This window comes from Gilbertella persicaria (assembly GCF_025201335.1).
Source record: "Gilbertella persicaria strain CBS 190.32 chromosome Unknown B0P05scaffold_20, whole genome shotgun sequence".
NCBI classification, from domain to species: Eukaryota; Fungi; Mucoromycota; class Mucoromycetes; order Mucorales; family Choanephoraceae; genus Gilbertella; species Gilbertella persicaria.
This window is the reverse complement of record NW_026251981.1, coordinates 239234-251231: the sequence shown is the minus strand read 5'-3', so window position 1 is coordinate 251231 and position 11998 is coordinate 239234. Positions and strand designations below refer to the sequence as shown.

Here is an 11998-nt window from a genome sequence, read left to right as displayed (position 1 = left end):
TATCTCTTCTTTTTTTTCTCTTTCTCTCATGTCACTCAAGAATAAGAGTCCCACTCATAGTAATAGTAAGTCTACATTTTTGATCTAATGCCTCATACTTTATCTATTATTTAGGTGGTCATTCTACTATTCATTTAGAAGAAAGTGATGATAATGTCAGTATCAACGAACAACAATCCTTACTTTTGGGTCTGGATCATCAAGTTCCTAGATATATGACTGCTTCTCCTTGTACGTTTCGTAATATTTGTTGCATTGAAAAAAAATTAACCTTTTTTAAAGTACCTTCGGCCCGTATAAACGACAATTCTCCCAAAGACAAATGGAGCACATTTAAAATCAGATCCAAATACTATCTTCCTATCTTACAATGGTTACCCCTTTACAGTACACATTTCTTCTTGGGGGATTTAATTGCTGGTATTACACTCTCTTGTCTGTTGATTCCTCAAGGTCTATCGTATGCTACTGCCCTGTGTAAACTAGAGGCTATTCATGGCTTATATGCTATTGCATTTCCAGCAATTACTTATGCTATCTTTGGTATGTCAAGGTAAGTCGAGAAAGGTCGAAATCATATATTAACATAGAATAGACAAATGTCTGTTGGTCCAGAAGCTACACTTTCTTTACTGATTGGATCTTCCATTGCACAACTCAATAATGACGATGATGACCATGTGGATCCTTTAGCTTGGGCTTGTCTGATGACTATCTTTGTAGGTATCTTTACATTTTTATTGGGCATCTTTCGACTTGGCTTCCTTGACAGTCTGATGAGTCGAGCCCTTTTGCGCGGTTTTATTTCGGGTGTAGGTCTTGTTGTGGCTCTTCAACAAGGCATTATTTTATTGGGTCTAGTCAAATTGAGTGAAGAAAACGGCATTACGGAAGCCTCTAGTTCCATTGCTCGTCTCTGGTTCCTGGTAGAAAACATCCAATACGCTCATATTTTGACCTCTTCTGTATCTGCTGTCTCCGTCGCTTTCTTGATTGCTGCTCGTGTTACCAAGTCAAAAATGGCAAAATTCAGATGGTTTCAATTGCTTCCCGAAGTTCTTTTAGTCGTTGTTGTTTCTTCTCTCCTGACATGGCTCTGCGATTGGGAAAATCAGGGGCTTGCTATCTTGGGAAATATTGAGGGACAAGGTATTCCGTTGCCTTCAATTCCCGTTTTTCCTGAACGTAAGCATATGAAAGACATGCTGGTGACGGCTGCTATGATTGCTATTATTGGCTTTGTTGAATCGGTCGTGATTGCCAAGACGTATTCGACAAAACATAATTATTCTGTTAGTGCAAATCGTGAACTGGTTGCTTTGGGTGTTGCCAATATCGTCAGTGGTGTATTCCAGGGTATTCCTGCTTTTGGTTCTGTAAGTATATGAACATATGGTTGATTGCTCAGTGCTGATGATCCTGTTTTAGGTAGCTCGTAGTAAAATCAATGATAAAGCAGGAGCAAGAACCCAAATGGCTTGTTTGATTGCGGGTGTTGTTGCTCTCTTGGCCATCTTTTTCTTGCTGCCTTACTTTTATTATCTTCCTAAATGTGTCTTGTCTTCGATTATTTTTGTAGCCGTCTTGTCTCTGTTAGGTGAGTTGCCTGAAGACCTTCATTTTATCTTTAAGATTGGTGCCTGGCGTGATCTTGGGTTGCTTTTGGTGACTTTCTTTGCTACCATTATTATTTCACTTGAATTTGGTACGCTTTTAGCAGTAACTCTATCGCTTTTGTTGACCATCAAGGAAACAAGTTATCCTCGTATTTCTATCATGGTAACCATCCAAATATTACTGCGTTTTTTTACACCTTTTTTTAGGGACGTGTGAAGGGAACACATAACAAGTTTAGACCTATTCAAGACGATCCCAATGTTGTTGAGCACCTTGAAGATGTACTTATCGTACGCATTGATGAACCCCTTTTCTTTGCAAACACAGGTAACGTCAAAACAAACAAAGGATATCGCCTAGACTAATTGATGCATATGCTAGGTCAATTAAAAGACAGATTAAGACGTCTAGAACAGTTTGGTGATATGTCTATCCATCCTTCTGAAAGTCCTCGTCTTGGAAGTCTATCGTATATGATTTTTGATGTGGACAATATGCCTTATATTGATGCAAGGTAAGCGAGAGACAGATGTTTCTTTAACTAAAGTGTTCTAGTGCTATCCAAATTCTTTATGAAATCGTAGAAGCATATCATGCACGTCATATTAAGGTTTATTTTGTTCGTCTTCGTGAAAACCCCTTAGCTCTTTTTAGAAAATCTGGTTTACTTGATGTTGTGGGTCAAATGAACTTGTTCAGAAAAGTTTCTGATGCGATTGAAGTCATTGAAAAAGACATGGTGTATCAGGTTCAAGAATAATACCCCTCCCTTTTTATATATAAATATATACAATACAGATTTATTTTCCTTGAATTTCACAATTAATTTTTTGGTTTGCATTGGAGAGACAAATATGTTTGATGTGCTTACATCGAATATGGATAGTCAAAGCTGTTTCATCAGGTACAGACAAACCATAGATATGTGAAGTGGTTGCAAGAATACTACGTCCATTGCATGCATAATATTGCTCTTGGTCCTGCTTAGAAATCTTTAGGTAAATATAGCTCGAACTATTAAAGAAAAGTTGTCTTCTCGAGAAAACAAAGGTATCAAATGAAGTACATGGCATGTCAATTGTGTACGTATGTGTATTTGTGAACGGTCTATCTGTCATGTCTGAATCAAAAAGCATTAAATCTTCAAATTCGATTCTGTGAAGTGAAGGCAGACCCAAGGACAGTTCATATAAGGCCGCTGGAGTACAACTACATCCACAAAGTGTGAGCGATTCCAAATGATCAATCTTAAAGTCAAGATCAGAACTGACAAACATAATGTTGCCTGCTACGGTCAGTGATTTGAGTCTCACACAAGCTGAAAAGATATCATAAAAGTTCTGTTCGGGCCGAGTATCTGAGAACCGAATATCTTGAATCACTAGTTCATCCACAATGTCACCAAATTCAGCTAAGGCAAGAGACCAAGGTACCATACATATATCGTTCCGCATCTTGTAGCATATATGAAACCCAAAGGGAGCATGCTGTTTGTATGTTGTGGTCGAGTCTGTATAAGAAAGCGCATTCAGTTGGTTCCGGACAGACAGATCAATGCTTAAATTTCCTCTTGAAAGTTCATTCTTTAATGCGCGCGCAAGGTCACCCATATTGCGAAAACATTTGCTAATGATCTGAAAGCTTTCGAGCTGCAATAAGTACCGTGCTAATTCAAGCGTTGTGTTTAACGACAGGCGATTCGGTGCTCTGTTTGTCAGGCAAAGGTGTCTCAGATCAATAAAATGATGCTTGAAATAATCAACATGCTTTGTGAAAAACGATGCATTGACTGTGAGTTTCTGAATGGCCGTTGTGTTTCCTGTGAGCGATGGATCTGATTCTGATGTGTTAAGGTCCAGTGTAAGTTCTTTTAATAAGGGACAAGCATGCAATACATACACCAATTCACTCAATAGGCACTCTGAATGTCTTGTAAATGTTAGTTTGTGTAGACACTTGAACTCAAAAAACTTTTTGAGAAAAGACCGGTATCGCTTCAAGTCTGTCTCTGTCGTCCTTGGCGATACAGAATCGCACAGAAACACATCTTGCACTCTGTCACGGATAAACATGATGGCTCTGCGATAACAGTCATTTTCATTAGAGTTTTTAGGATAAGGTATGCTCGTAAGATACTTCCATCTTCCGTAGTGCAACTCTTCCATCAGCATTACATAGAACAACATGCTTGGCTTTGGTAAGCATATCTGATGTAAGAAGGGACTATACTTGACAAGTGTCGTAAACAGTTCTTCAGAATTATGTTCTGTTTCATCGGCAAATCCTTCGTATTTATCATCAAAAGAGTGCCACACTGTGAGCGTCCTAAGCTGATCTCCAGGCATTAAATCCGAAGTCGAAATCGTGTGGATAAACGAAACAAGTGGTTCAAAGTCAAGTATGTCGACGTCTGTATAACCGATCTTTTGGGCAGGTTTAGACCAGTTATGACAAACACGTTGGCATTGTAAAGCATCTCTTGTTTTTAGATAGTGAAATACATGCTGTAATAGTTCAGTGGGTAGATTGCTCCAAGCACTCATTATATAAAAAAAAAAAAAAAAAAAAGAGAGAAAAGCGTATTAACTTATTCAATCAGAGAGAGAGTTGGGTTTGACTACGGTAACACAAGGCCGGATTTTCATTCTAAAGCATAATTTTTTTTTCAAGTCCAGTCTTTTACCAGCAAAAGACTCAAACTTTTCGATAGGGGCATAACGAAAAGAGACGATATGAAGAAGAGAAAAAAAAAATTAAAAGATGCGTTTTATTTAGCAGAAAATATGCTACAAAAGAAATCAAAAATACCGTAGTTGAACATGTTTATGGCATGAAAAAAGATGCTTTCATCATCCAATGTTAAGCGAAAAAGATTTACTCGAAATAATCCATCGATATGATGAATGCAAGCTATATACGCGCTCAAGAAATTGGTATCTGATACATACGATGATATGGACAGAGCTGTGATAGAAGAAGAGTTTTTTTATGAGGTATACATAGGATGAATTGGCTTTTGCTTAAGAGAAAGGCATCATTGATCTCATTAGCTCATATAAGGACATTCTGCCTCTTGAAATGGATGTTTTTTTTTCTCATAGAAAATGTGCAAATCCTCTTGATGCGTTGAGCTAGCGAAAAAGAGGGTGCATCCTTCAAAAGAGCAGACGAATACGCATGATTGTATTACTACATAAAGATAGCATAAATCCTTTTTATACCCGTATAAATGTTTCAAATACCCACAAATCATGTTCACTGATGTATAGGCTATCTCTAGAGTCGATTTGGACAAAAAAAAAGCGAATTGTAAAATTTGATCAAAATGACCTTTCTTCTAAAGGGTACTACTCATGGAAAAGGCTCATTTTGACAACTTCTGATCTTCTTTTTCAAATCCGGCTTGCTCATATGAGACTCATCTTTGACAAGGCCCCCATTGTACCCACGGCCATATTAGCAAGCATCCGATTCAATGTTCGTCAGACCATTGAAGAGGATCAATGCCATTCAATCATATAACTTTTTCTATATATTTTATTTTAGTTTAGTTTATTTTGTTCAGTATATTTCGTTTTATTTTATTAACTTTCATTTGAATTGCACCCGCCCCTTCACTTTGACTATTAGTGTACGCGGCTCAATCAATAAACACATTTAAAAAAAAAAAAGATCTTCTTTTTAACACTACAAGACGAAAAATAAAGCTATTGCCCATTATAAATACTCGAAATGATTGCCATACACCCTAGTTCTAATTAAGGTGCTTAATTGCTAGTTTTGCTATGAAAGTGATGAGATATAGTCGAAAAAGCTCGTATATATTTTTGCGTATTTTCCCGAGATTTTGGCAGTAGAGTTTCTGGGGTCTTTATATCAGTAGAATCAGAAGCTAGAAATCTATAGATTTTGTCTCTATATCAAAGCCGAATAACTGCGTCTTTAAGCAGTTCTAAACAAATGCTCGATATTAGATGTGACAGGACAAAGAATTGAAGTTGTCTTTTAATTTCACTCTCCGCTAATAGCCATCCTGCATGTCTTGTGTCCATTTATCTCACATTTGCATTATAACTCGACTACGTCTCTACTTTTTTATAATACTTGACACCCTAAATAACATATGATAGCTTTTGGGAGTTCATCGCTAATGCGTTTTATATGTCATCTAGAGCAGAAATACTCAAAACACTGCTTAAACAGGCCAATCTTTGATGAACCATTACTCGACAACCAGATTAAAAAAACAGTCTATTTTTTCATTTATAACATGTTCTTTTGAGTTGAGAGATCGAATAGTACCATTGGTTTGGCTGTTAGGTGAAATTCATTTTTTGACTATGGGGGATTCACAAAAATCCATAATAAAAAAACAAAACTCGATCAGGATTTTTTGAAATAACTCAATGCAGGTCTGATCCAACCAAAATGAGGAAAGACCATCCCTAGACACTTCCAAAGAAAAGAAAGCGAGTGTATCACTGAGCAAGACAAGATATAAAGAATACTGACTCTCAGGAGCAACGAACAAAACACTTATTATAATCTTTTTAGGACATATTAAGAGGTAGCCCAGATGACGGCTATTTTACTAGGATTATATAAGACCCATATAATCATACTGAATGCTTCCACAAAAGCATTATTTAAAGATATCTCATATGGCTAGTCACTTTGCTTCACATACACTAGTTTCCATTTATACGATGATTTCTTTTTTCAAAATAGAAAAAAAAATAGAGAAATGATAGACTAAAAGTGTCCAAAAACGAAGAGCTACCAAAAAAGTGTATTAGCAAAACTAATAGATAAAAGTAAGGCGTATAGAATGGTTGAAAGAAAGTAGTATGTTGAATATTAATATGGTAAGCTATTCCTCGGAAACGTGTTTTCTGTTTTTTAGCTGTAGTGTACAATTTTTATAGTACTTTTGCAGATCTAGCACTTTGAGTGCACCTCATAAACCCAGAGAAACAGTTCGTATCAAGACATGTTATGTCTGTAATGTCCCTATCGATCACCAATCACAAAATAGTGAAAACTGAAGATTTATAAAGGCTATCATAAGGCCAAAATGTCGCTTTTTTGACTTTCTCAAAACTTACTATATTCCTGCATAAATATGCTCTTTTATTTATGCTCAAACATAAGAAATTCAAAAAAGGGAATTGGAAAGCAGCCATGATGGTTTATTTTAATAAGTACAATACTAAGCTATGCTTGATACCAAAAGCTGTATTACTAAGTACTAAACTATATTCTCTTAAAGTAAACATCAAAAAAAAATCATCCAAAAAAAAAAAAAAAAACTGAGCGCATCTAAGTATCATCTTGGTATATTAAAGGACTCTTGAATCATGATACCTTTATTTCTGAGTTCAAATGGCAAAAAACTGGGTTAATTTTTATTTTGGATCAGTGTATAGTCCAAGTCATTATCATACTGTAGTATTCCTGTGATAAATCTAATCTCTTCGCTGTCGATGATAAGCAAGTGTCTACTATTATGCTATGACTTATCAATTAATAACCCAATTTTTCTTTGCTAATTTTAATCGAATGTGTAAACGTATATTGATTATTGAAGGTGGGGGTTGTCGAGATAATGTACGATTGATTTCATTAAATTATAGTATTTTCCAACCTAGATGTACCTTTACTGTTAGATTGAAGCTATAAATATATAGTAGTTTATATCGTATTTAATGCGGGTACTAAAGGCTATTTCTCAAAAGTCATGCATCATGAAGTTCATCAACACCTTGATTTCTTTTATAAGCAAACATTTGAAAAAGTCTGTTTGCTGATTTAGGTTTGACCTATAGCTGGCGATGCAAATACGGACCCAAAAGCTTGATTTGAGCTTTGATCAACTAACCAACTTCCTCATATCCTTTTGTTCTATTTTTTCAAACATACATGTCTGAAATATCATTGCGACAAACAAAAGCGTTGACTGATCTTGTAAAACATGACAAGTCAAGTTAGGCAGAAAGTAACAATTTGAGATGGAAACACTCTAATGGATTTATTCAGACAATAAACATTACACAAAAAAGCAACTTGATTTCCCAGAAGCCTCACCTGATATGAAATAGGAGAATGTACATGTAAAGTTTATTGACAGCCATGTGATTCATGCAGAAGATCACATAAAGAGGTTACACATTCATTTTTTTTTTCTTTTTCTTTTTTTTTTATCGTGTTGAGTTCAGTTGACCACATTTCCTGCAAGTTCTAAGTTCCTCACTTGCAGCAAACTTTTCAATAATAGGTTTCAATTGTGTACCGAGATCAACACAATGAAATGATTCTTGATAAACAATTTCACGGCATGCTTCATTTTCGCAATACCATCTCAAAATATCTATAAAGAAATGAGTTATTTCACAATTGGCTGTCACACATATTACCTGTATGATGAGGCAAGCGGACCCTTTCTACAACAAGCCCAATTGTGTTCTCGAATCGAACAGGATTGTGAGGTGTGTTTGCTATAAACATCATTAGTTTAAATACGGAGAATATGAATACATTACGAGGAAGAAGAAACATATCACCTTCTTCAACATGAATATCCTTGAATTCACCATCATCAACAACCTTGATTAATAGCTTGCCTTTGACTTGATAGAACCATTCCTACATGGCATGAATAACAACACTACATGATAGTCACATACTTCTGTCTCATTGATGTGATAATCTGTACGCTTATTAGGTCCACCTACAACCATTACTATTGTGTCATTTCCTCTAAACAGAATAGAATTGTTCACAGGTGGCTGGAGCTTGTTCGAGTTCTCTTTAATCCATTTAGAAAAGTTAATAGGAGGTGGAAGCATTTTAGGTTGAAGAGGATGGAAAAAAAAATAGCGAGAAAAATAATTTACCTTTATATGTATATGTAAGCAGATCCTACTGTGACTCGTTCTGTTTGTTTATGGATAATCTGATGATCCATATCAAAGTGAAGATCAGTTATCGATATGGCACAAGAAAGTATTCATTGAGCTGAACCATTGCTCAACAAATGGCATCTTTCTAGCAGCAACACAAAATGTCTCAGTCTCTTAAGAAGCTTGCTTGGTTTTAAATAAAATATCCTTGCTGAATAGCTTTTGTGATATTTTTGAATAAATAGTTAATTTTGGTATTGAACTACTGTTACATGGAATGTTTACTTATTCTACTTGCAACATTCTAAAGTCTCACGCATAAATGACATACATTTATTATTTTTATTGTTGCGCTTGCGTTTATTATATGTATGTGTGTGTGTGTGTGTGTGTATTCACCACAGTGACAAACAAAAGGTTCTTTTGGACAGTTCAAACCCAGACTACCTCTTTGCAGGATAGCTTTCTCAGGAATTGACAATGGGATCGTGAAACCATGCCTATTGCATTTAAAAAATTCATCTATCACTTGAAACTATACAGCCGTTTTGCTGCATTAAATAAAAAAGAGCTCAAGCAAGAAGAGCCTGAATTTCAAGCACTACCTGAAGTAAAGACAATCTCTGCTGATTTTGAAAGCAAAAGTTGTAGATACAAGCTTATTACTTTTGTAAATAATGCGCTAGTAGTTGAAGCAGAAAGAAGGCTGTCGAACCAAACCTTTATCAATACAAAAAATAAGGATGAGACTTTGGGAAGCATATCGGTTTCTATAAGTAAGCAAAAATGTGGTGAATGAAGCTATGGGATATGAGAAGAGAGATAAAAAAGACTAAAGATCCTAACTGTTCACAAGAGCCTGCATGGCTAAGTCCAAAGACAGAAAAAGACAAAAATGATTCAAAGGGCAAGAAAAATCAGCACATCAACACACCTCTAAGTAGTTGATAATGATGATTGGTGATCAGGGCATGAGCCTTGGCTTAATTGATATGGCTAGGCAATTGAAATTAGGTTTGTGTTTTCAGAAATGGAAGATATGAAAAGAAAGAAGCGCAAAAAAGATGGAGGAATGAACAAAAAAGTTCTTCATCCACATACAGTCAAACCTATGGAGAGACAAAAATGAATATATATATATTTTTTATATATACTCCAGGTCTTATCCTTCCTCCCATATAATAGGTCTGATGCTTAAAAAGGGCATACATTGAGGACCAAAAGCATGTTAAGTGTGCCAAAGGGCATCAAAAGTAATCTAATAGTCGTAAAGTATGTATGTGGATATAGTTATATAAATGAATACTTTATATTTGGGATAAGCAAAGGGATAATGTAATGAAGGCATCCAACAAAAGGACAAATCATCATTAATAATACCGCTTGATGACCGAAAATAATCTACATTTAACTTATGTCAATGTAGAATATCTTTTCAATACTTCTCAAGAATGCTTTTAGGGCCTCTTTCTTACTATTTCATTCATGTTTGTATCGTACAAATGCAAATTCCCAACTGTTTTGCAGTAGCAAAAAGCATTCAAACACTTCTCAAACAATAAATGCCAACCATGTATAGCGGATGATTACGCTTATTCAATGCTTTTATCATTACTGGGTTGGTTTCAGTGCTTCAAAAATTCTTCATATTTGCATGATTTCCGTTTTATTGCTACAGTTTAGGCAAATACTATGTAGAAGGACTCAATGCTCCATATTGCTCCTTGTTAGCAGTATAATTCATGAGTTCGAGCCTGCATACAACAAAGCTTTATAAGTCAAAGAAAGAAGAGCTCTAGTGGAATAAACTCTGCCCTGCAGGATCTTTGAAAAAAATAAGCCATGATTCATATCCATGCTGCTATCTGCACAGAAAACTTTAGTCATGTGATTTTGGCTTGACCCCTTTTTTCTATTTTTCTTTGTCACACATTGTAACAAACAACTCTTTCTGTTTCTTTATGCAATGAGTTCCGAGTTAACGCGTCGGTATCCTCAGCCGGTGTCAGTATCAGCAGCAACTGCGCTTCATTATCGGCAGTTTCGTAACTCAAGCAGTGTAGCATCTTCTTTGGGTTCCATCCCTGAATCGACTGATCTATTAAATATCAAAGCAGATTTGGAATCACTCTTGCCCATCTCTGAAAAAAGAATACGTCATCTTCAGCGTGATCTAACAAACTTGAAGAAGAATATACGAGCACGGGATCTAAGTAAGTACAGATCATGTTTATTTTAGACTAACATTGAACTAGCTGATGAAGAGCAACGGAAGTTGGCTGTTAATTTCCAACAACAACAGCAGCAGCAGCAATTATTGCAACAACAACAACAGCAGCAACAACAACAGCAGCAACACCAACACCAACAACAACACCAACACCAACACCAACAACAACAACAAACAAGTCCAACCTTATCCGACAAAATACAAATAAAACAAGAATCAACAGGTTTATACTTTATTGTTTATAAAGTATATTGACTCTTCTTCTTTTGTAGATGACTCTTCCGAAATTTCACATTCAACTTCTTCACACAACAAAAACCAAATGGAAAGACAACTGTAAGGACATATCTTGTTATGCAGACTATTGATTTGAAATAGTGCATTAGAAGCTATACGAAGGAAAAGAAAAAGAGATGAAGATTCAAAAAGTATATCCATATATGCTTCATGTATTCACTAAACAAGACTATAGACTCTATATCCCGTAGTGAATTGCCTCATCAAGTTGTTAGATTAAAGCGACTTGATGATATGCCACCTCTTGGTGTTACACGTAGTGTCTCCACTCCTCATCCTCCTCCTCCTCCTCCTCCTCCTCCTCCTGCTGCTGCTGCTGCTCAGGTAAGTTGAAGGTATTGACAGCCACTCTTTAACAAGTCAATAGAAAAAGAAATCCAATGAACCACACAAAAAAAGCAACCATGTAAATAACGAAGATTTTATACGTGTCAAAGCCAAAGACCAGATCCCAATCTTAACTTTCTGGTCTGCCATGGACGCTCATTTCCGCCCACTGTCAGAACAAGATCGTGCCTTCTTGTTGGCTAAAGAAGACGATGAAAAACTATATACCATTCCACCTTTAGGAAGACATTATACCGATGTTTGGTCCCTGGATGATTTCGAAATGCCTGGTTTATCAAATACACCTTCTTTAAAATACATGCATACAATCACAGAAGATCAGCTATTCAAACAAGATGTCAGTTGTGGATTATTAACAGAGAGACTATTGAGTAGTTTAGTGAGGGATTATTCAAACATGGAGCATGATATAGACGAGGAAGAAGAAGAAGAAGAAAGTGAAGATGTAGTGTATGATACACACATTGTTGACTTTGAAGACAGACTAAAAAGGGAATTACACTATGCTGGATTGTTTACTGAGGATGATGCAAGTATATTCTATTTATCTGATGTTGCTTACATAATACATAGGTAGAGTGGAATACACAAGAAGATGATGAGATAT

At 35.9% G+C, this 11998-nt stretch overlaps 5 protein-coding genes across 5 annotated transcripts; 3 read left to right on the top strand and 2 right to left on the bottom strand.

The window, feature by feature from the left end:
- Positions 1-28: 28 nt before the first annotated feature.
- Positions 29-2377, top strand: B0P05DRAFT_587259 (sulfate transporter family-domain-containing protein; the record flags this gene model as incomplete). Its single annotated transcript, XM_051582573.1, has 8 exons — positions 29-65; positions 115-231; positions 283-553; positions 596-1376; positions 1429-1779; positions 1824-1944; positions 1999-2131; positions 2173-2377. The coding sequence occupies 8 exons, from the start codon at positions 29-31 to the stop codon at positions 2375-2377; spliced, it is 2016 nt and encodes a 671-aa protein (XP_051434825.1).
- Positions 2378-2417: 40 nt separating this feature from the next.
- On the bottom strand, positions 2418-4160 carry B0P05DRAFT_587258 (uncharacterized protein; the record flags this gene model as incomplete). The annotated part of the gene is made up of 1 exon (XM_051582572.1): positions 2418-4160. One exon carries the CDS (start codon positions 4158-4160, stop codon positions 2418-2420), a length of 1743 nt encoding a protein of 580 aa, XP_051434824.1.
- Positions 4161-7459: 3299 nt separating this feature from the next.
- B0P05DRAFT_542106 (3-hydroxyanthranilic acid dioxygenase) lies at positions 7460-8475 on the bottom strand. The gene is made up of 4 exons (XM_051578274.1): positions 8301-8475; positions 8157-8259; positions 8031-8111; positions 7460-7984 (listed from the first exon to the last, which is right to left on the bottom strand). Exons 1-4 carry the CDS (start codon positions 8460-8462, stop codon positions 7815-7817), a joined length of 516 nt encoding a protein of 171 aa, XP_051434823.1. The 5' UTR covers positions 8463-8475; the 3' UTR covers positions 7460-7814.
- A 537-nt stretch (positions 8476-9012) lies between these two features.
- On the top strand, positions 9013-9315 carry B0P05DRAFT_571698 (uncharacterized protein; the record flags this gene model as incomplete). Its single annotated transcript, XM_051581392.1, has 1 exon — positions 9013-9315. One exon carries the CDS (start codon positions 9013-9015, stop codon positions 9313-9315), a length of 303 nt encoding a protein of 100 aa, XP_051434822.1.
- A 1167-nt stretch (positions 9316-10482) lies between these two features.
- On the top strand, positions 10483-11968 carry B0P05DRAFT_470477 (uncharacterized protein; the record flags this gene model as incomplete). The annotated part of the gene is made up of 6 exons (XM_051574556.1): positions 10483-10729; positions 10772-10797; positions 10994-11082; positions 11125-11174; positions 11219-11304; positions 11411-11968. 6 exons carry the CDS (start codon positions 10483-10485, stop codon positions 11966-11968), a joined length of 1056 nt encoding a protein of 351 aa, XP_051434821.1.
- Between the last annotated feature and the right edge of the window lie 30 nt (positions 11969-11998).

What these genes read in the sequence shown, in the direction of transcription:
- B0P05DRAFT_542106 (XM_051578274.1), bottom strand. Translation starts at nt 8,462, where the DNA reads ATGCTTCCACCTCCTATTAACTTTTCTAAATGGATTAAAGAGAACTCG. An exon ending in ATCACATCAATGAGACAGAA is followed by an intron (nt 8,260 to 8,300) that starts GTATGTGACTAT and finishes CATGCCATGTAG; the next exon opens with GAATGGTTCTATCAAGTCAA. An exon ending in TGATATGTTTCTTCTTCCTC is followed by an intron (nt 8,112 to 8,156) that starts GTAATGTATTCA and finishes TGATGTTTATAG; the next exon opens with CAAACACACCTCACAATCCT.